At 41.2% G+C, this 24,512-nt stretch overlaps 1 protein-coding gene across 4 annotated transcripts in view; it reads left to right on the top strand.

Moving 5' to 3' along the window:
- The window catches only part of MYRIP (myosin VIIA and Rab interacting protein), a 438,913-nt gene extending 418,083 nt beyond the window's left edge, over positions 1 to 20,830 (top strand). For all 4 annotated transcript variants that reach the window (XM_033930406.1, XM_033930409.1, XM_033930410.1 and 1 more), the window contains exons 14-17: positions 6,513 to 6,617; positions 6,695 to 6,755; positions 15,758 to 15,876; positions 17,785 to 20,830. In XM_033930406.1, coding sequence (XP_033786297.1) covers positions 6,513 to 6,617; positions 6,695 to 6,755; positions 15,758 to 15,876; positions 17,785 to 17,817 — 318 coding nt within the window. In that variant the 3' untranslated portion in view covers positions 17,818 to 20,830. The remainder of the gene's footprint in view (positions 1 to 6,512; positions 6,618 to 6,694; positions 6,756 to 15,757; positions 15,877 to 17,784) is intronic.
- Positions 20,831 to 24,512: the final 3,682 nt, after the last annotated feature.

Raw genomic sequence — 24,512 nt, 5'->3', positions numbered from 1 at the left:
TTTATTCAATAAAAGATATAAAAACATAGATTACATAGATAAAATAAATGTATCCAAAAACTGGTCCTTGTTCTCGTGTGTACCTTACCCGACACGGCTCCAGTACTTAGGGCTCCTTTTACTAAGGTGCGCTAGCATTTTTAGCATACGCACAAAATTACCGCTCACTAAACCGCACGGTATGCTTCTAGAATAACGCCAGCTCAATGCTGGCGTTAAGGTCTAGCACGCACTATTCCGCACGTTAAGGCCCTAACTCACCCTAGTAAAAGGAGCCCTTAGTGTTTCTCAGTGCAGCGCCTCAGACAGGAGTACTTTATGCCTGTTCCATTTGAGATTTTGTTTGTTTTATCCAATTTGGTTTTACATATGGTACCCCTGAGGAATAAGTATGTTTTGAAACACGGGCCACGTCGGGTCCGGTACACACGAGAACAAGGACCAGTTTTTGGTTACATTTATTTTATCTATGTAATATATGTTTTTATATCTTTTATTGAATAAATTCCTGCACCTTGTACATTTTTCTGCAGTTTTGAGTTATTGAGTTATTGGATGAATAAAGTAAATTGAACATTGGATGAGTAGAAGGACATTTTTATAATAGGTTGTTGTCATCAATCTTATTAGGACAATTCCACTCTTCATTTTATGGATTTATTTTATAGCCTCTTCACCCCTTTTATAGCCTCTTCACCCCCTTTGCCCTCTCCTACCCACACTGTGAGGAGTAGTGGCTCGTGGCCAGTAGGGGGTGATGTTTATGGGACGGTAGTGGAATGGATATCAGAACATGATAGTGCAGTATTAAGTGCCTGTTTTTCGTATGATTCTGGGTAACTCTAGTTAGATACAAGCATATGCGTCAGTTAAGGCCACGCCCAATAGAAGCGTACGACAAACTGGTGAATAAAAATCTGAATATAAATGTAGCCAAGGCCAGAAAAACACACTACAGATTAATATAAGGGAAGGTATAATAATATTCTTTTTATGTACTTTGCTATTAGGCTAGATCATGAAGGAAAACAGGGTATACATGGACTCCATTATTGTTTTGCTGTCTTTGCTGTTTCTTCTCTGTCTTTGGAATCCATTTTGTTTTCCAAGTCTTTGTTTAGGCTCTTAGCATCGTGGTGTTAATTGATACCAGATGTGCTTTAGGCTGGCTAGGAAGATAACGTGTCCTAAACTAAGATATAGAATGCATTAAATATGAATGGCCGAGATATGAATGAATCAAGTTATGAATGAATGAATGAGGGCCCCTGGAATGATTATATGGCTGTGTATTGAACAAAAGAATGGGTTTTGAAAAAACATATATATATATTTGCAACCTAAAGAAATTCAAAGGGCACAACATCTGGAAATTAGCAGTCTCTAGCATAGAGAGGGGAAAACCAGCCCCTCCTCCTCCTTTTCTAGGAAGACTTCTGTGTAAAGACAATGAAATTTGAAACTGTCAGCTCATGGAGAGGGCTGAGAACATTTCAGCACTTTTGCAGATTTCTCTTAATATACTTTTTTGGAAGGATAAAAAGAATATTGATTGGAAATGTTATAAAATGTAAATGCATATTCAGAAATGAATGTAAGCAAACAAATGTAATTTTCTGAAACTTTTTTCTTTGTCTAACTTTTAAGACCACCCATGTTATTTTATTGGTTGTCAAACTGATGATGTCACACTGAGCCAAAAGTATATAATAGAGTGACTTGAGATCTTAAACTGAGCACGTTATCAGAAGACCAGCATTTTGGCAACTATAATGTTCTCCCGCCAATGCAACGGCTAACGCAATTATGCTTTATTCTTTTGGTGTCATGATTGAACAAATAAAAACAATAATTATATTTTGGTAACAAAACCTTTGCATTTAGCATCAAATTTGCATGTTTTTTATTATTTTTCACACCTTGAGCTTATGAGTGCGCCGGCGTCAAATGTCCCTTGTTCAACTGGCACTGTGGTGTAAACAAAATAAACAAACAAAAAAGACTTTTCCTCTCTCTGTTAAATCCTAGCTCACATTCGTGCTCTAACATCAGCTCTGTCAGGATACACATTTCAAATCTGACATATAATCACAAAACAGAAAATAAAATTATTTTTTCTACCTTTTGTTGTCTGGTCATTATTAAAATCATGTTAGTCCCAGGCTCTGGTTGTCTTCTGATAACTTGCTTGCCAGGGTCTGCTTCTTTCTTCTTCACGCTAACCATTAATCTTCCATCTCTGTCCTCCCCTTCCTTTCCCCGGAGGTCTGGCATCTTTCCTTTTTTCATCTCCATCCCCGCAGCTGCAGCGATGGACCCCACCAGCCCCAGATCCACCATATCTCCTTTTCTCAACTACCTTTTCATCCAGCATCTTTCCCTCTTCCCCACCACCCCAGGATCCACCAGCTTTCCCTGTCTCTTCCCAACTACCCTCCCATCCAGTATCTCTATCCCCCACCCCCCTCCACACCATCCCTTGTGTCCAACTTCTCTCCCTTTCTGTTCCTTCCCTCCCTAAATCCCATTGTCCACCATCTCTCTCCTTCTCCTCTGTTATTAGACCCATGATTTCTTCCGCCCTCCCCCCCAGTACGGTATATGCTCGTCTCTTTGAACCCCCCTTCCCTTCCTCCCTTCGTGTACTTAGGTCCCCCCTCCCCTTGAAGGCCTGTCCCCCAAATCCCGATACAGCACCTTTCCATCAAACTCACCAACCCGCTTCCCACCTTTAAGCTTATCTCTCAGAATACCCGTAACGAACCCCATGGTTTTTCTTCTAGGGTATCCCGCCACATCTAACGCAATGCCTTCCCTCAGCCACTTCCTGTTTCCGGTGGGGCGGGACGCGGCCAAGGGAAAGATGTTGTGTTGGAGGTGGTGGTATGCCGGGGGAAGGAAAACTGCAGGGCCAGTCACAAGCGCCTTGGAGAAATAAGCTTGAAGGTGGGACGCGGGGGTGGCAAGTTTGGAGCATGAGGGAGAGATCCCATAGCTGGATGGTCTAAGCTTGAGAGAGGTACCGCTACTAGGCAGGGAGGGTATTGCACATGTGTTTTTCAGTGCGTTTTCCGCTTTGCCTCTTGCTGCACTTTGAGACTTAGGGACAGTTTTGACCTCGTTGACGTCCCCATGTCGAGGTGGTTTGAGAGCTGCATGGAGAAAAAAATCACAGGACCACGGACAGGCAGTAGAGGGAGAAACATGCTGGACAAGGGAGAGCTAGAGAAATGGTAGATGACTGGGGAGGGAAGAGGAGAAGTTCCTGATTGCCGATTGCGGGTGAAGAGGAGTGCTTGGGTGTGGAAGAATGTGAGGGTAATCGAATACAGCACGTGTGATTTCATATCTCTGCAGGCAAAAAGGTATTGGTTAATGTACAGAATTTTCCCTAATGCAGGTTTATTTGACTGTTGCATATAATAAGATTGTCCGAATGCTGTACCTGGATACAGTTATTATACAGTGCTGCCGCTCCTGCTTTAGGGAGCGAGGGGGAGGCTCAGTTAACGAATCGGGAGGCCGATTTTTACAAGAAACAAATCGATTCACCCGAAGTGAATCAGTGAATCGATTCAAATTGGAAATTGGGCAGCACTACTGCAGATGGAAAAAGAGAAACTGTTAATCAATTGCAAATAAATTATGACCAGACTATGGTGCTATAATATATTCATGGAGGTCACAGACAGTATCCTACAGCCCAAGTGTCCCTCAAGATTCCAGCTGGGAAAGCCCAATTGGAAGCCATGGCTTCGCTACCCAGTTGTCTTGGGCCAGGATTTCTCAAAGCATAAGGAAGAGATATTCCCAAGATATTTCCTTTAAAGAACCCTGACTTCTATATAGAGGAACCAAAGGTGCCAAAATCCTGCCGCCAATGGCAGCAAGAAAAATTACAAGTAACAGGAGAAGCGAAACGGGATGCCCTAGACCCATTGAATAGCCTGCCCAAATGGAGTAGGGGTGGGTCCCCAGGGGTTTTTAAAAGATCCCAGGCTGAGGATGAGTCCCCTAGGGAAGCATTGGCTCATTTTGTAACTGTGGATGGGTTACCCTTGGGCAATCAAGATCCCTCTAAGATAGTAACGCCACACTTTATAGTTTAGAAGGACTTAGTATATAGGGTGAATAAGGGAAACCTGGAAGGAGAAGAAATAGAGTAGCTGTTAGTTCTGCAGCCCTACCATAGGCAAGTTGTGCAGTTAGTTTATACTCACCCTCTAGAAGGTCAATGGGGAAAGAGAAAACCTAGGAACAAATTATTGCATGATTTTTCTGGCAAACAAATAGAATTATTTTGTCTATCCTGACTCACCTGCCAGTTGAGCAGTCCTGCAAGGGTTCTATCGGCCTCTCTTATGTCTATGCCCTTAGTCGACACCCTTTAGGAGAGAGTGACTATGAACTTTGTGGGATCTCTGGAGCATATTACTCAGATCAATAAGTACATTTTGGTCATTTTAGATTATACTACTTGATATCCAGAGGCTATTGTTCTGCATGAAAGTCACTATAGTGGCTACTATTATGTGAGAAGTCTTCTCCAAAATGGGAATCCCAATGGAAATACTGACTGACCAAGGAACCACCTTTATGTCCAGGGTCATGAAGCAGGTGCGTGCCCAGCTAAAGTTGAAGATGTTACAAATGTCTGTTTACCACCCACAGACATATGGCCTGGTAAAATGTTTTAATAAAACTCTTAAGCAAATGCTTAGAAAGTTTGTGGCTAAAGACAAGAAGAACTGGGATTCCCTCTTTCCATATGTGCTGTTTGCCATTCAAGAAGTTCCCCAGAGCTCAATAGGATTTTCTCCATTTGAGCTGTTATATGGGCGGAAACCAAGAGGAATCCTAGATGTAGTTCAAGAAACCTGAGAGGAGGAATCCAGCCGAGGGAGAAATTTGGCTGAGTTTGTACTTACCATGCAGGAAAGTATGAAGAAGGCTGTGGAGGTGGCCAAGCTCTGCTTGGAAAAATCTCAGGTAGGACAAGTCTGAGCCTATAACATGAAAGCTGTGCAGAGAGTCTTCCAGCTGGGAGACAGAATTTTAGACCCCCTGTATCCTTCTGAAAACAAGTTGTTATATAAGTGGCAAGAACCATATGAAATAGTGGAGAAAACTGGGCCTGTCAATTATAAGGTAGCCCAACCTGACAAAAGAGATAAGGGAAAGATATTCTATGTAAGTCTGTTAAAGAAATGGATCCTAATGACTGCAGCACTAGTCCAAAGGAATCTGAACCACTACAAGTTACATTTGCTGATCAGCTTTCTCCTGCCCAGAAAGCTGACCTGGAATAGTTGGTACACCAGAACCAAGATGTGTTTTAATTAAAACCAGGCTGAACTCACCTTGCCACTCATGACATTGTCACAGAGCCTGGAGCGGTAGACTGGCAGCATCCCTGTCAGATTCCAAAGACCAGGCAACAGACCATGGCAAAAGAGGTCACCGAGATGATAGAGCTGCGCGTCACTGAGGAATCTACCAGCAATTGGTCATCTCCCATTGTACTGGTGCCAAAGCCAGATGGCAGTATCTGGTTCTGAACTGACTTCAGGAAGACGAACACTGTCTCCAAACTAGAGGCTTGACTTGCGCTGAGGGTGGATGAGCTGATCGAGCCACTAGGAGGAGCTCTGATTATCTCAACTTTAGACTTGACCAAAGGGTATTGGCAGGTACCTCTTACTCTGCATGCCAAGGAGAAGACATAAGAACATAAGAATAGCCTTATTGGGTCAGACCAATGGCCAATCAAGCCCAGTAGCCCATTTTTACAGTGGCCATCCAGATCATTAGTACCTGCCAAAACCCCAAAAATTAGCAACATTCCAACATCTCAAAGAATAGCAAGATTCCGGAACCCCAATGAGAGCAACATTCCAGAGCTGAGATTGTGATGTCATAATGCCTCATTCCACAGTGCTTCAGTGCCAATCCAGGACCCTAGTACCTAGCCAAAACCCAAGGAGTAGCAACATTCCATGCTACCAATCTAGGGCAAGCAATGGCTTCCCCCATGTCTTTTCCATACCACATGGCTTCTTTTACTGAGATGTGTTAACAGATTTAGTGTGTACTAACGATTAGCACATGTAAAATGCTAGGAAACCCATTTTATTCCTATGGACATTTAGTGCATGTTAATGATTAGCATGTGCTAAATCCATTAGTGTACCTTAGTATGAGGGCTCATAAAAGGAGCTGTGCATATTGTTACATAGCTGAAACTGTCTTACATACTGATATGGGTCAAACCTCGAAAAATGATAAAAGAGGTTTATTTATATTTCCTGAGATGAGTAAGAGACTTTACTATGGCTTTTCCAAACATAGGATATAAATAATAATTTAAAGACAACAGGAAGCAGCATTACACACTTGTGGGTGTAATTCTTCCCACATCAAGCCTTACATAACTTGCCAGCAAAAATTTATTTGTTGCAGTAAGTAAATGCAAAACCAAATTAAATTCAGTTTTTCTTTTTGTTTTATTTTAGATTTCGGACATTGAGAGTAGGATTTCAGCCCTTACTTTTGCAGGTTTGAATATTACTCCGTGTGCACGCCTGTCAAGGAAACGGGATCAAACACATGCAAATCAGGTACAACAAAACATCTCTTTATTGGATAATTCAGCTGTTCTGTTTATCAGTGTTTAATACGTATGATTTCTTATTAGGTGCAAACCATAGACACATCAAGGCAGCAGAGGAGAAAACTACCAGCACCACCAATGCAAGGTTTGTGAAAACACAAGATAAAACAATGAAAAAAATCAAATTTTAAATGGAGCCCCATTCTGACTGATTGCTGCAGCAGGCACCTTTATTTTACAGATACTCATTACAGTAAATAAGTAGATAATCCCCTATTTACAGTAACAGATTTTCCAGTATTCTTAAAAGAATAGAAAAGCTTGTTGATGTTTGCAGGGTATAAGAAACTCTTATGGTATGGCAAACTAAGAGGCCTTTATGTTAAAATTCAATAAGAACAACACAAAAAAACAAAAAGGGAGACCCAATGATCCACAGTAAAAACAATCCAAAGATAAAAACAACAGACTGTGGATGTCCTGAAAGATGATTTTTATTTGCTTTTCACAATAAAAATACAGTCCGTGTTTCGGCGAGACCACCTTCCTCAGGGGTCTGGATGATGTAGGGTGCAAAGATAAAATTATGAGCAAAACAATGTACGTGTCTTTGAGCATAAAACCTGAAAATGGCTAGAATTGAGTTTGCGGGACACTGTTGTAAATAGTAAAAGACCCATGCACTAGCTTCACAGCCAGCCACACATCCTCCCATTCCTGTCATGTCCAGATCAGCCCACTCCCATTTGGGCAGCTAATGTGGCATTTTTAACACACACGCTCCTATTTTAGCACGGTAGGTAGTAGTGCAGGTCTGTGCTACTGTCTATCACACTGATAACTGCATTAGCTGCTTAATGTATTTTAGTAAAAGTCCCCTAAATTTGTACTGCTTACCAAAAAGGTTAAGCTGACATAAAAGGAATCCTCAGTTGATTAAAAATAGAGTCAACAGTATATCAAACTGTGAGAAGCAAAAACAGGAAGACTCAATATTCCACAGAAAAAGGAGCAATCCAACAACGAAATAAACTGTGGACAAGCGCAATGTTTTTGACTTTCCTTTATTTCTTCAATCAATGATAAGATAAGAACATAAGAATTGCCACTGCTGAGTCAGACCAGTGGTCCATCATGCCCAGCAGTCCGCTCACGCGGCGGCCCTCTGGTCTAAGACCAGCACCCTAACTGAGACTAGCCCTACCAGCGCACGTTCTTGTTCAGCAGAAACTTGTCTAACTTTGTCTTGAATTCTTGGAGGGTGTTTTCCCCTATAACAGCCTCTGGAAGAGCGTTCCAGCTTTCTACCACTCTCTGGGTGAAGAAGAACTTCCTTACGTTTGTACGGAATCTATCCCCTTTCAACTTTAGATAATGTCCACATCAACCATATAAGAAACCAACGGATTCGACACAGGCCTTTCTCAAAGGTCTGGTCATTTAATGATATGTTGGTATTGTGCAGTTAGTTTCCAAATCATAAATTCCGATGTGGAGGAAGGAGCAGGCTGACCGCTGATGTGCAGAAAACTTTTGAACACAGCAGATTTCTGCACATCAGCGGTCAATCCTGCTTCTTTCTCCACATCAGAATTTACGATTTGGAAACTAACTGCACAATACCAACATATCATTAAACGACCGGACCTTTGAGAAAGGCTTTTTAGCCGAAACACGGCCCATGTCGGGTCCGTTAGTTTCTTATAAGGTTGATGTGGACATTATCTTATCATTGATTGAAGAAATAAAGGAAAGTCAATAACATTGTGTTTTGTCCACAGTTTGTTTTGCTGTTGTAAAAATAGAGAGTACCACAATGCAAGTTTTTCCATTTTATGGTGTAAATGTTATGGACATGCATAAGCAAAACTTTTGGTTTATTTTCAGAAAATTTGGCCTTTCCCCCAGTTTTCACTTTTGGTTCATTTCTCACATTCATGTTAAGACAATTTTTTTAACCCACCTTAGAACGTTTTAACATATGGCAATTGATTATTATGCATTAATTTATAGGTTAATGCACATTAAATCAATTTTGTAGGCCATAACATTTTTAATGGAGTAGGGTGGTAGGGAATTTGGGTGATTACAGGGGAAGGGGTAGCAAGAGTGATGAGAATGCAACATTGGGGTAGATGTGAAGATGGTTGCCAACAAACAGTTGATATACAATTTATAGAGATGAAGTTAGTGATTATGTAGTCTGTTAAGCAATTGCTGTTCTCTGGAGGTTTTATAGTTGATGAACCCTTATTCATTGGCATATAATTGCACACACATACCTACTGGGGAAGCTGGGCAATACAGGATCGGCTTGTCCATTCTACATGATGAACCTGGCAATGGGTAAACAAGAGCCAGGGCTAGTTGGTGGGACCCTTTTTGTGGTAACTAGGATTTAGAATTTCCCTCCAGAGGCTGGTATATCTTTTTTTAAGGGGCAGCAAAGGCAAAGTCTTGGCAGAGAAGGGCAACTATGAGAAGAAGGGGAGAATTTGAAGAAACCCATGGGGTGAATTTGGGTTGGACTGTAGAAATTTGTATGGGTACTTACAGGTTTGTAATGTAATGTAATTTATTTCTTATATACCGCTACATCCGTTAGGTTCTAAGCGGTTTGAAGAAAATATACATTAAGATTATAAATGAGAAGTAAGAAGGTACTTTAAAAAATTCCCTTACTGTCCCGAAGGCTCACAATCTAACTAAAGTACCTGGAAATTAATAAAGAAGAGAAAATAAAGATGGTTGAAAAAAGAAAAATTCTATGTGAACTTATAGGATGGAAATTAAACTGACAGTGAAGAACTGTATGAAAAATACATATGGAATGCAGTTAGAGAGGGTAGGTTACAATCTATTTATGGTATTTGTTTAATTGGAAGGTGTTAAGGTGGGTAATTTGGTAGGTGAATCTTCTGGAGGTAAAAGAGGAGGGGTTAAGATATTTGAAAAATTTTTTTGAAAAGTTTGTTACTATGGCCACATTTTACTAGGCCATAGTAGAGGTTTCTACCATGACCCGGGGTGCTAAATGCTCCAACGCTCATAGATTTCCTATGAGCATCAGAGTAGCGTCGGAACATTTAGCGCACCAGGTTACGGTAGGAACCTCTACCATGGCTTAGTAAAAGAGGGCCTATATGAGGCAGGGCAGAAGGGTTCCTCATAGGAAGCAGGTACAAAGAAGGCCTTTCAACATGTTTGTATTGATAGACCAAAAATGGAGAAGATCATTTATTGGATTTACAAAAATATGTTTAAAACACATAGGAATGCCCTTTTGCTCAATGGAGTCTTTGATCTTCAGAAAGAAATTGATTAGATCTCCTTGCTGGTTATTTGAAATCTTGACAATTAAATTTGAGCTTCCCTATTATGGTTACATCATGTTTTCCTGAATTAGGCACAAGCTGAAACATGGCCATATTGGGCAGGTGACTTTTGTACCAGCAAATGAAATTAACATTATTAAAGACTTTTCACCATACTGGGTTTTTTTCTTGATTTTCTCCAACTGACTGTGGACTGTCTGTTGTTGTTTTTTTTTCCTGCCTTTCAAAGACATGTGTACTCCTGCAAGTATCAAACTTTATGCTATCAGTACCTTTTCTAAAATACCATCAGAATTCAGTACATCCTGACTTATATGTCTCAGTTCTGGTCTCCACATTCTGTGTAAAATTGGGTTCTACATATTGAAATTCACCTATACATGACTTCAGCTTATTAAGAACACAGATACACATTTAGTACTGAGCCATTGTTAAGTCACAAGGGATCAGATTTTGACTCAATACCAATCGAGGAATTGATTTTTTTTTTTTTTTACTATGTACATTTGGGGCTAATTTCCTGTCATGGCAAATTTGATTTTATTATTGTGTCTTAAATGTGGCCTGTAAAGTCAAAGAAGCTAATTACCTGTAGGTCTGTAAAACCTCAAACCATTCCAATGTTTATATTGAATTCTATTTGAAGAACACTTGTTTTATTTGCAAAGTATATTGTCCATGAAGCCTTATTAGTATTTTTCCAAGATAAAGACATTAAGGAGTCCTTTTACCAAGCTGCGGTAGGGGTTTAACGCATTGAGCAGGCGTTAGTTTTTTAGCCAGCCACGGGGGTTAGCGCGTAATGAAGTGTCCGACACGCTAACCCTGCTAGCGCGGCTTGATAAAAGGACCCCTGAGTTTCTTTATGAATGGCTAATGCTATTACCACTTGAACCCCCCCCCCTCCCCACTGTGGTTTCACTTATACTAGGAAAACAATTTAAATGATTAAAGCTTAGAAATTTTTTAAAATTCCTTTAACATTCTGAGCCCCATATTTGAATTAATTATTTGGCAGAACATTCTTAATATTCTAAACAGGATAATGTTCAGTAACACGCACAGTTGCAAAGTACAAAATTTTATGCCTAACTTATAGAGAAACTTCCCCATATCTTATACCCTGCTACTTCTGTGGATATTGCAACACGGATAAAATGTTCATGAACTTCAAAGTGCAATTGTGTGTGTGCACATTATTTAACACCCTTTCCCCCCCCCCCCGGGGGGAAATTAAGTACTCCATGGGGAAAATATTTTCATTGGGAAAATACATCATTTGTGAAAGCCCTTTCATATGTTTAACCAATCAAAGCAGAACATTTTTAATCCAGGGGAATCAAAAATAAAAATATTTTATTCTTGAACTCTACTAACAAGTGGGAAGGGGTAAAACACGGACCTCACGGATCTAAACCCGCACGTCCTTAAAAATCTGAAGTCCGTGCCACTTGTAGTTAGTTTCTGGCTCTGACAGACCTCGGTGACAATTTAGCTCTGACGGATCCGTCTCAGCATAGGGAGGGAAAAGTATTAGGATCCGTCAGAGCTAAATTGTCAACCAGGTCTGTCAGAGCCAGAGACTACCGTTGTGGGGATGGAAGTGCTTTGCCGTCCAGGAGTGACGTCTCCGGGCTTTGGTGCAGGTTGGAATTGGGGTTTGACACGTTGCAGCGGTCAGAGTGAATCAGCCCAAACAGTTCTGCGGCTTTTAATTGAAATATCCTCAGACATTGTAGCAGGCACACCTATTTCTGGCGATCTGTCTTCCCATCCCTGAATAATTTACACTGACTGATTACTTATTCTGGCAAGCCTCTGGTTCCTTGGGCGTGGAAAAGACATTTTAGATCTGATGGATCCTAATACTTTTCCCTCCCTATGCTGAAACGGATCCGTCAGAGCTAAATAGTCACCGAGGTCTGTCAAAGCCAGAAACTAATTACAAGTGGCACGGACCTCAGATTTTTAAGGACGTGCGGGTTTAGATCCGCCAGGTCCGTGAGGTCCGCATTTTACCCCTTCCCCTAACAAGTTTTCCAGGGGGGTTAAATCATTTATATGTAAATTTGTAAATCACATTTTAACTAAATGTTGCCATCATATAGCTTATCTTACCTCTGAAAGGTAAAGTAATATCAACAATAAAATATTTATAGATTTGTATTCTCCATCAAGATGATTGAATCATGCGCAGAAGTGACTGATGCCAACAGACCGGGCTGGATCAGTTATCTCAGACCTCAACACTATACTAAACTTCTGCCCACATATGGCTTTTTGAGCATACAACAATCATCTCCGCATTGGTCTTTCAGTCTGAGCGGTGCAATATAGCAAAGCAAAAAACCTCCAAAATATTTCTAAGTCCCACCTAAGTGCAGATTGCTTACATTAATGTAAGTTAGCAAAGATATGGTGGCAGTTCTGAACAAGACGCTGTTTTAGGAGCAGCCTCCGCTGGGTCAGACCAGAGGTCCATCGTGCCCAGCAGTCCGCACCAGCGGCGGCCCATCAGGTCCATGACCTGTTAGGTGGTCCCTGACTTTTCCTATAACCTATCTCTACTTCTATCTGTACCCCTCAATCCCCTTATCCTTCAGGAATTTATCTAAACCTTCCTTGAACCCCCCGTAGCATGCTCTGCCCTATCACAACCTCCGGGAGCGCATTCCATGTGTCCACCACCCTCTGAGTAAAGAAGAACTTCCTAGCATTTGTTCTAAACCTGTCCCCTTTCAATTTCTCCAAGTGCCCCCTTGTACTTGTGGTTCCCATCTTCTCAGCACAATAGAATCCAACACTGCTTTCTTCTACTAACCAATAAGGAGTTGGGCTCCTTTCCTTCAGCGTCCTTGCAGCTTCCAGATTAATCACATTGCTTTTTACAGAGAATGACTTTATTAAAGGGTAACACAAAGAATTATCCAGAATCTCTTTACATTCTTCTCAATCTGTGCCACAATATTCTAAGTCCACTGAGATTATACTTGGGCAATGATTTTTCACTGAGTCACACAGGAGTCATTGCTTGTCTTTATCCCCCCTCGTTTGACTGTTCTAGAGCAGTGGTTCCCAACCCTGTCCTGGAGGAACACCAGGCCAATTGGGTTTTCAGGCTAGCCCTAATGAATATGCATGAAGCAAATTTGCATGCCTATCACTTCCATCATATGCAAATCTCTCTCATGCATATTCATTAGGGCTAGCCTGAAAACCCGATTGGCCTGGTGGTCCTCCAGGACAGGGTTGGGAATCACTGTTCTAGAGGATATGAGAAACCATAGTCACCAGCATCTGACTCTCCTCGTAATAGGGATGATCTGTCATCGTGCATCCTGTCTGATCCACCACCTCCAATGTGACAAAGCCTTCCTTGTATGAAATTATCTCCTATCCTAGATTTGTACAAAAGATGGCTAAAGAACTGACTTTTCATTTGCAACAAGAAACTGCTCACATTAATGTAAGTTAGCAAAGATATGGTGGCGGTTCTGAACAAGACGCTGTTTTAGGAGTAGCCGGCTCCTATTTGGCATACTCCAGTATCTATATAATTGAAGTCTATGAATATGGACTTAAATTCATAGACTTAAAGCTCCTTTTACTAAGCTGCGCTAGCGGTTTTAGCATGCACTACAAGCTAATGCCTCCATAGAGCTGGCATTAGTATTTTTTGTGTAGCGCGGGGTTAGCGCGTGCTAATCTTTAGCGCACACTAAAAACGCTAGCACAGCTTAGTAAAAGGAGCCCTTAAATTTGAACAGCCCCAACCTAGAATTAATAAAACTCAACTTTCTCGCAGTTCAGTTGTGGTAGAATCGGCCAGAATAAAGGCTAAGATCACTCTAATACCCCTCTTGGAAAGAACCAGAAGCTTCAGGGCTATGTGGGGGGACTCAGTTGTAGCGAAATATAATTATTTCTGAAGCTGTATGATAATCTTCTTATTGAATAAGTACATGATGCTGTTGACACTGTCAGATACACTGAGATATAAAAGCTAAAACGCCTCCAGTCAGTGGTACAGAGTCTACAAATAAAGAGGACTCATTATTAAGTTAAGAACATAAGAATTGCCATACTGGGATAGACCAAAGGTCCATCAAGCCCAGTATCCTGTTTCCGAAAGTGGCTAACCCAGGTCATAACTACTTAGCTAGATCCCAAGTAGTAAAATAGATTTTATGCTGCTTATCCTAGGAATAAGCAGTGGATTTCCCCATGCCATCTCAATAATGGCCTTTGGACTTCCCTTTTAGGAATTATCCAAACCTTTTCTAAACCGAGCTAAACTAACTGATTTCACCACATTCTCTGGCAACAAATTTCAGAGTTTAATTACACGTTGTGTGAAGAACTATAGTATAGAGTGGAATCAACAGGGCCATGTTTCAGAAGTCTACACAAACCTTAAAAACAGAAAAATATTTCATAGATATATATAAAACCATACAAAACACTAAACCATTGATATAAATAGAAGTAAATGTTATAACTATTCTTTGAGTGAAAAAATATTCCCTCCTATTTGTTTTAAAGGTTTTTTCATATAACTTCATTGGATGTTCCCTGGTCTTTTACACCACTCAGGATTTTGTAGACCTCAGGATTTTGTATCTCTTTTCCAAGCTGAAGTGCTCCAACCTCTTTAGCCTTTCTTCGTATGAGAGGAGTTCCATCCCCTTTATCATTTTGGCTGCTCTTCTTTGAACCTTTTCTAATCCCACTATATCTTTTTTTGAGATAGGCAATCAGAATTTAATCCAATATTCACGTACCATGGAACTATATAGAGGCATTATAATTTTCTATAAAGAAAAGCAAATGCCTACTTTTTATACATAATAAGCTTCATATAGGTGCTTTTCTAGCACTCAGTGGTCAGGGCCTTCTTATTTTTGGCTGCTTTCATGGCTGGTGGTGATGCCAAGCCCTTCCAGCTAAAGACATCTCCTGCCTCAGTCATTCCTGCTGTAGCACTTATGTAAATCAGCAGGTGCACTTCAGTCACAAAAATGTCTCTCTCGCACATGCTCATTTCAGGTCTAACTGCTGCTTCAGACATGACTCAGGCAGGAGATGTCTTCAGCTGGCAGGGCTTGACATCCCTGTCAGCAAAGGTAATATTTTATTGTGGCAGACAGGTATGGCTGTGAGGAGGGAGAGATAATATTGAGATGCTGCAATCTACTTTTGCCCCCCCCCCCCAAAAAAAAAATAAAAAAAAGACTTCTGGCTACGCCCCTGCTGATACCTAAATCTAGGCACCCCTTTTACCCTCTCAGTTCATATGAACTACACAGCTCTCACACTAGCAATCAGGTTGCTTCTCACAGGTGGAACAATTTTCTCTAATAAGAAGCAATTTTGAGATTAGGAGTCACTTACTTGTGTGTCTGATTGAATTCTGCTCGTAAAGGAGAGAAAAAAAAAAGCAAAGTTGCTTATCTGTTACAGGTGATCTCTATATACAGCAGTATTTAATCCTGTCCATCTCTCTGTGAGTTGACTCTGAACTTTAACATAACCAAGGGAACAGCTGCACATGAAACAGGCTGAGAATGCTCAGTGCTTTTCCTAGTCCTGAGGTCTGGAAGACCTCTTCCATTATGGCGCCATCTGATGGCATTAGCCACTCTTGTGCCTGATTAATGCTGATGCTTATGGAAAACACCTGGAATAGATAAGCAACTTTGCTGGATGACCATGTTGGAGCATTCTTCAGTGCAAGTAGATTGTTGCCACTTCCAGCCTTATATTTGATGTCATGCATTCATGAACTGTTTGCATTTTATTGTGTACTTTGTAGGTGAGAAAGCTGAAAATTCTCAAGTGACAACATTAAGGACATTTAACAGAAATTTCATACTTCAAGGATCTTTGACACAAAGAAATAAAGACAGGAATAATACTGCCAAGGAATTATTGGTAAAATATATATATATATATATATTTTCAACTGGGCACTTAAAGTAATTATGATTGAGCTGTAACCAAAAGAAAATTGCCTTAAAGATACAAAAGAGCTTGGGGCTGTTATTCAAAGTGATTTAGCTGGCCACTGACTGATTAAATAACTTAGTCACGGTCAGGGCTAGCGGCTAATATTCAGCGCACTTAACCAGCAACGTATTGCTGAATATCGCGGTTAGGCCCAGATTTTCTAATTGGTGCCAATTTGTTAGGCACTGCTGGTCCCAACTCAGTTAAGAAAAATGCCATTTAAACAACTTTTCAACTGAGTTTCAAGGCTCCTACATGCTCGCTAAACTGGCTGGAGCCAGTTTAGCAACCGCATTAAAGGCAAAGGTTAAGTTTTGAGAATCTTCCCCTGTGTGTCTCCTAAAAACATGCCAAGGCCATGCTCCTTGCCAAATGCAGATATTGCAGATTTCCATATGTAAATCCTGGCTGTCTAAAATCATGTTTTCTATCTGTGCTGAGATTTACACATGTAAATCATGAACAAGGATTCTAAAATAACTGGCATAAAAAGCTCTTTTGCTGTTTCATGACATTATTCCCAAGGAAACTGGGAGGGGCCATAAGCAACCTGAGCCAATCAGAGCCATAGGCCCCTCCACAGTGCGATCCCAGGATGTATTTGAGAGGAGAATGCCCGCCATTATGAAGAGGCGGGCCTGCTAGCCGGAGGGAGTAGGCATCCCTCTGTCTGGCCTTTGTTATCAAGATAGGGGGTATGGGGGATAGGCAGTGGTACAGGGGAGTCATCAGGGGCACGACGGTGGCGGGGGAGGAAGTAGGCTGCTGGGGGGGCGTTGCTCGATAGCGATAGTGCGAGGGAGGGGGCATCCCTCCCACTGCTGAGGGTGGGTGTCGTGTGGGTTGCTTGATGGCAGTAGCAGGAGGGAGTGGGCATCCCTCACACTGCCGGGGTGTGTGTATCAGGTGGGTTGCCATCAAGCGGTAGGAGAGAGTGGGCGTCCCTCCTGCCGATCTTCAATTTGTGGTCTTTTTAAAAAAAATTTGCGGGTGCATTCTGCACATGTGCTGATCGCTCTCAGCAGTGATGGGCACATGCAAATTTAGCAACCCTCCACGACTCTCTGCAAACCTCATTTGCATGCGCAGTTTTTTAAGAATGGCTCACCTTTTTGAAATCATTACAATAGCAGCCATGACAGCAAAATGGCAGATTTTACCAAGAACATTAGAGAATCGTCCCCTTATATTCCCTGCTTCAGAAAGAACCCAAGCTTATGCATGCCAAGATAATTAGGATTTATAGCTGCTTCCAGGTATGCCTTGGTTTTAGAAAAGTGGTTTTTTTGGCCAGCACACTACTAGAGAGATTAGCAAAGATCATCCGTTTCATCCCCCAGTATTTTGTTTTTTGTCCCTTAAAACAATTTCTGCTGCATTGTTGCACACTGTATGCTTGATTGGCAGCCCTGGACATGTAGTTTTCTGAAATGGCAGACATATACATCTTTTGTCAGCTCTTAAACTTCTTTTCCGAAATAACAACATACATGTTGCTTCCCTTGTTTAAGAGATCGACAATTGTAAAATGGCTCTTCCCATGGAATGTAGTCATTAATTCCTGCATGTATTTCAGAAAGGGCTTTGCAGAATGCCAGATTCAGCTCTGGCCACCTTTTTGGTCAGACTGGATGGACCATGCAGGTCTTTATCTGCCAAAATTTACTGTTACAATGTAGTGGCAGCCCATGTTAATAGCAATGCCTTTAGGAACATAAATTTAGGAACTCAACTTTTTTTGAATATTGGGCCCAGTAAGCTCTAAAGTTAATACCCATCTACTGTATCAAGCACATTAATAATTTGTTTTGTTTTTTTGTATTTTTCTTCCAGGAATCAGCTAGAGAATCCACTGTAATGTATTAATAACGCTAAAACTATACTGCCAATAACACACTGCCTAAGGCTGTACACGAGAGTGCCTTCCTTTAACAGCCATTATACCCATGTCCAGTAGAAAATGGATCCCTCAAATACCTACAATGCCTCCATAATAGGGCTGTGTTTGGATACCTCACTAAGAACACTGTCCAAGTCTTCAGCATTGTGATCTAAGTGAAACGCTGCCTTAAATTTTCAAGAGACTTCAGAAAGGATATCGCGTTTCATAATCAAGGCTTCACTTTTTAAAGATGCACTTTTTTTGTCAATAGTACTCAAGTATATTATCTTTTAAACAAAAAAGTATGTTTTGTATACCTAATTCAGCTGTTATTGTTCATTACTTTATGTAACAAAGGAAAAGAAAATATTAGTTCCAAATAGAGATGTTCTGACTCAGTTCTTTTTCGCATGTATTCACTGTCTTGCAGTCACTACGATGGATTTTATTTGAAGTAGACGTTTGCTCTGTACCAATCTTGGCTAAATCCAATCATTTTTTTAAAAATCTTGCATAAAGCCCTCTTCAAGGAATGGAGCAAAAGAAAGGCGTAACTCTTTCCACCAAATCAAAAGACTTACCCCCTCATTCTAGAACTTGGTGCTTACTATTAAATGCTGAGTGTGTGCAGTTTATAGAATGCTAGCACTTACGAGTGTGTCAGAGGTGCCAATAATTGGCATCTCCATGCATCAGTACTAGGAGCTGTTCTAGAAAGTATACGACCAAATTGTGCAGTGTTAAGCTGCGAGGGTCCGTTCATGTAGACAGAAAAAGGGAGGGACCTGGGCATGTTGCCAAGCGCTGCACACAACTTATTGAATGCTATCAGTTGTGTGCATTGCATGGCGCATTTAGGTACGCCAACTTACTCCAGCCATTGGTCTCTCATAAATGGGCGCACCAATATAGCTTTGAGCTAGTATTCTATAATGGCTTAAATACCTAAATGCCATTATAGAATTAGTGCTAAGCAGACTCCATTGTAGCGCCTACATCTTGTTCCCAAGTTACAGAATTACCCCATAACTCTTACCACCAAATCAAGAAATACGACTTCTACTTTCAAGGTGAGAGAATAATAGGGATGCCAACACTTTTACAAAGAGCTCTAATTTCCAAAGACTTTGTCCCACTCCCTTCCTATGGCAAAACATTGAAGCTAGAGGCTGCTGTGTTTTGTTACAGCATGGTTTGTTATTGTGTTTTGTTACAGTGTTATTTGTGTAACAGGGCACCATGCTGTGTCTTTTATGAGGGCATCATATCATCTCATAAGTCATATATAAACAGTTGCCAGAGGTGGAGAACCACGTTCTCTCCCCAGTGGTTTGACAGTATGTATGGTATTGGCTTCCAGAGATTTGATAAGTGAAGTCAATGTAGAAATCAAATCACTTTTAATTACTCAAAATGTAATTAATGATGACAGATTTAAACAGTTTGTTTCCGGTACCCTATCACATTTGTGGGATCTTCAATATATGCTGGAAAAGAAAGATTGACAATCTGATTAGCTGCCTGAGGCTTTCATAGTGTATACTTTTTAATATTTCAATAATACATCAGAATAGGTGGTTTGAAAGAGAAACACAACGTTATTTTTTCTGAAATCTGATTTAAATGATTAGAAACTGATAATATAGGACATAGACATTATTTTCTGAGTTTAATAAACATATGTAGAGGTCCGATTGATTCAAGGGAAACTAGTTGTGGAGTATAAAAAAGTCAGTCATGTATTCTTCAATTGGCAGCTATCAATACATGCTGATCATTTTGTTGGAATCAGCAAGCATGAGTATACTATAGTGGTATCATTAAATAAACAGAACACAGATTATTCAGGTTCTGCCATATTTCTACTCTGCCTTCCCTTAACTTTTTTTACACTTGTGTTCATTATAAATCACTAGCAAGTAATCTAGTGAAACACTTACCAGAACAGAATGTATTACCTAGACTATAATCACTAAATCACCTACTTACCAAAATGTCCTCCCACTTTACATCAATGGCAACCACGATCTCTTGCAGCTAAGGAGACTGAACTTATGTACATTAGCAAATTTTAGGTCATGCAGATTTTTGTGATAAACTCACGAAATGTGACTGATGGTGATCTGCTTATTTGTCTAATAATATTAGCTATTACATGTAATATCAAATCTGAATGGAATGATTTTCAAACAATTATTTTGCCTTGTTAATGTGATTAAATACAACTTAATTTGAACTAGAATGATTTTCAAAGCAAGCATGAAAAGCAGCTAGTGTCTTGTTGTAATGTTAAAATATAAGTCTTTAATAAGAAATGTGTACTATGGTAAGCAATGCAAAAACAACAAAAAAACACCTGTTCTATGGTATTTGAAATTTTACAGAAAGTTTACTTGTGCCAAATATGTGCAAATAATTACTGCTTATAAGTTTAAAGAAAGTATAAAATATGTGTAGCACACAAAGAATTATTTTGCCATCAAGTGATATTAACTTTTAGTTTTAATATTTATTCAGATTAATTTTTTTATAAATGAAAATATTTTAATTCATAAAATAATTGGGGGGGGAGAGCTGAGCTTCTTTTCTCATATGTATGGTCAGAGACAAATGCTAGATCACATATTGGTTGTGGACAAGAAAGAATTTCAGACTTGATTCAGTAAAAGAAAAAAAGCAGCGTCTTCAAGACAAACACCAGCTTTTACAAAGCCGCACTAGAAGTTTTTTACTGCAGGCCGGCGAGATAAATGCTCCGATGCTCATATAATTCCTATGAGCGTCAGAGCATTTACCTTGCCAGCCAGCGGTAGAAACCTCTACCGTGGCTTTGTAAAAGGAGCCCAAAATTTCTAATCAAACTTGTAAAAAGTCCTCCAGTCCTATCCTCTCACCCTCACTTCACTATCATGCACAGAACCACTTCATTTGTATTTTATCCTAAGCCTATAGCAACCATGCTTCAATATGATTTTCAACAAGACACACTCCAAAAACTACTGACACAACCTAAACTAGATACAACAGTAAGGCAGAAATAGTCAAAAAGGTTCACAAAGAGGGCACTCAGGATCAAAGCTGTGCACACCACGCAAGCCGCGTGAAAACTATCGAGATAATATCAAGTATTATCGGCTGGTAGGGTTCATTTAGGGGTCGCCCAGGTCTCACCTGTTATTCACTCTAGTTGATTCACTCGCTCTTGATTTGTGAACATTTTCACTTTGATTTATTGCACGCCCAGGGTGCTCAGTGATGGTGTGCGGGTGGGGGTATATTACCTTTACCTGAGTTATGAAGTGTTGGAGCTTGTCTCCTGTTGCTGCTTGCTCACACTGAGAGCACCCTTAATACTTGATATTATCTCAATAGTTTTCACCGCGGCTTGCGTGGTGTGCACAGCTTTGATCCTGAGCGCCCCCTTTGTGAACCTTTTTGACTATTTCTGCCTTACTGTTGTATCAATATGATTTTCAGCAGGATCAGTGTTAGGGGAAACATGGCGACTTCCCTGGGCTCTCATACCACAAGGAGCCCCATACCTATCAAACTGAAGGAGTAACAGCCTGCTGGCGGACCTTGAGAGTCCTTGCCCACATTTCTGCCCTGTGCCCCATAATGTCTAAAAGAGCCATGGAAACATGTTTACTACTCACAGCAAACAACAAACAAACCAGCAGTCAAATTATACTATGTTGTTACCATTTCTCCACAGTGCTTGGCAGCGTAAGCAAAGAGACCAGATGCTGGGTCAAGCCCAGTATAGTACTTCTTGGCCGATTCTCTCAATCACTGCACTCTTGAAAAAAAAGCCCCAATCAAAAAATTGTTAAACTTATTTCCAAAAACACTTACCTCACATTCTTGGGTGATGGGTTCAGACGTGCTTTGCCAAAGGCTGTTTCAGAAAACCCAAGAGATCCGGGTAATTCTGAAGCAACCTTCGGCAAAACACATATGAACCCATCACCCAAGAATATGAGGTAAGTGTTTTTTGGAAATGAAATAAGTTTAAAAGTTTTTTGATTGGGGTTTTTTTTCCCCAAGAATGTAATGACTGAGAGAATCGGCAGAGAAGTACTATACTGGGCTTGACCCAGAGTCTGGTATCTTTGCTTATACCTAAACTAAACTAAACTAAACCTTGGGTTTATATACCGCACCATCTCCACGAATGCGGAGCTCGGTACGGTTTACAGGAAGAAAGATGACAGAGGAACTACAGTGGAGAGATTAAAGAGTTAGGTGTAAAGGGGGAAGGTGAGAGGCCTAAGAGGGGGGAAGTGTTACAGTTTTGAGAATAGCCAGGTTTTTAGGTGTTTGCGGAAGAGTTGGAGGGAGCTTGAGGTTCGGAGAGGGGAGGGGAGGTTATTCCAGATCTCAGTGATTCTAAAGGGGAGGGATGACCCAAGTTTGCCTACATGGGAAATACCTTTTATGGAAGGGAAGGATAGTTTAAAAATTTGGGAGGATCTGGAGGAAGTAGGGGTTGGGGAGTTCCAGGATAGAGGGATAACGGCAGGAAGGATGCCATGTAGGATCTTGTAAGCCAGACACGCACATTTGAAGTGGATCCTGGGGATTACTGGGAGCCAATGGAGCTTAGACAGGAGTGGTGAGACGTGATCAAATTTGCTTTTCGCGAAAACAAGCTTAGCTGCGGCGTTCTGAATCCGCTGAAGTCTGTGGAGGCTTTTCTTGGTTAGGCTGAGGTAGATAGAATTGCAATAATCCAATCTGGAGAGGATGATGGATTATACTAGGACTGCGAAGTGTTTTTGGTGAAAATAGAGTCTGACTTTCCTTAGCATGTGAAGGCTGAAGAAGCATTTCTTCACCAGGGATTGGAGATGTTCGTTGAAGGATAGAGAAGAGTCTAAGGTGACACCCAGAACTTTGCTTGAGAACTCGACCTGTAATGGGGGGCCGGAGGACAATGGGATGGAGGAAAGTAGATGGTCTAATTTTGGGCCGAGCCAAAGGAGTTTTGTTTTGGACTCGTTTAGTTTCATATGCATTGTGAATGCCCAGGATTGGAGGTTCTTTATGCATGAGGATATGTTCGTGGAGAGGTTAGTGAGGTTCGAGTCGGTCTCAAGGAGGACGAGGATGTCATCAGCGTAAGTGTAAAGAGTTTCAAGGGGGGATAGTTGGAGTAGTTTCAGGGAGGACATGTAAATGTTAAAGAGGATTGGGGAGAGGGGTGAGCCTTGTGGGACACCACAAGTCGGGGTCCAGGGGGAGGATGAGGTGCCACTCATGTTAATCATGTAAGAGCGGGAGCGCAAGAATTTGGAGAACCAATCAAGAACTATGGAGCTAATGCCTATCTCGGAGAGTTGGAAAATTAGAATGTCGTGGTGGACAACGTCAAAAGCTGCGGAGAGGTCGAATTGTAGAAGGACAGCAAACTTGTTACGAGAATGCAGTTGCTGAACCTTAGAGATTAGAGAGGCCAATAGGGATTCAGTGCAGAAGTTGGGTCTGAAGCCATATTGGTAAGGTAAGAGGATGGAGAATCTTTCTAAGTAGGAAGAGAGCTGGGTAGATATGATAGACTCGAGCAGTTTGGTGAGGAGAAGGGATATTTGCTATTGGATGGTAGTTGGATGGTATGGAGGGGTCTAGGTCAGCTTTTTTCAGTAAAGGGGTCAATGCGATGTGTCCTATTTCAGTGGAGAATAGGCCTGATAATAGGGCATAATTTATGAGTTTGGTAAGAGATGTGATGGCCTGTGCAGGGATTTTCTCAAATAGATAGGAGGGAAATGGGTCCAGGATGCAGTTGCATGATTTTAACTTGAGGCAGAGTTTAAGGGTCTGAGAATCAGATATGAGCTCGAAGACAGTCCAGGATCTGTCGGCAGGGATGGGGTTGAGAGCAGCTAGGGTGGGGTTGGGTTCGGGGGGCACCAGAGAATTGTAGGAGATTGCGGGCGGGAAGGAGCGCCTTAAGGTAGAGATCTTATCATTGAAGAATTTTGCTAGGACCTCGGCTGAAGGAGATGAGGGAAGAAGGGTGGAGTCATTTTTAGTGGTTAGGGAGTGCCAAATGTTGAACAATGTGCCATTCTGGTTTTTGGATTTGGAGATCTTGTCTCCATAGAAGTTCTTCCTTGCTTTTTTTAATATTGAGTTGTAGAGTTTGATATTGATTCTCCAGGCCTGTCTGTCAGATGAGGATTTGGATTTTTTCCATTTTCGCTCTAAGGCTCGACATTTTTGTTTTAGGTCTCTATGGAGTGGAAGGTACCAAGGGGCTTTATGGGGATAGGTGATGGATTTAGTGGTTTGGGGGGCGAGGGAGTGGTAGGTGGACTTGGAAAGGGCAATCCAGTTGTGCCAATTGTTTTCAGAGTCTGCAAGCTTGGGAATGTAGGGGAGGAGGTTGAGGAATTTGGTCCAGAACAGATCGCTCGAAATTTTTTTCCGGAAGGTAATAGAATTGGGGGATCGGGGTGGGATCCAAGATGAGACATGAAGATGGGGAGGCAGAAGGCCCCTAGGAGATGGTCTGACCACGGGATGTGTTCCCAACGGGTGTCTTCGGCAGACGTTTTATAAGCGGTGAGGTCGAGGAACTGGATGAGGTCTAGGGTGTGCCCTTTTTCATGGGTAGGAGCGGATGTGGGGGGGGAGAAACCTAGGGAGATGAAGTCATTGAATTCTATCGTGTCCT

Source organism: Geotrypetes seraphini, chromosome 2 (genome assembly GCF_902459505.1).
Source record: "Geotrypetes seraphini chromosome 2, aGeoSer1.1, whole genome shotgun sequence".
Lineage (NCBI taxonomy): Eukaryota > Metazoa > Chordata > Amphibia > Gymnophiona > Dermophiidae > Geotrypetes > Geotrypetes seraphini.
This window is presented reverse-complemented; position numbering and strand designations above follow the sequence as displayed.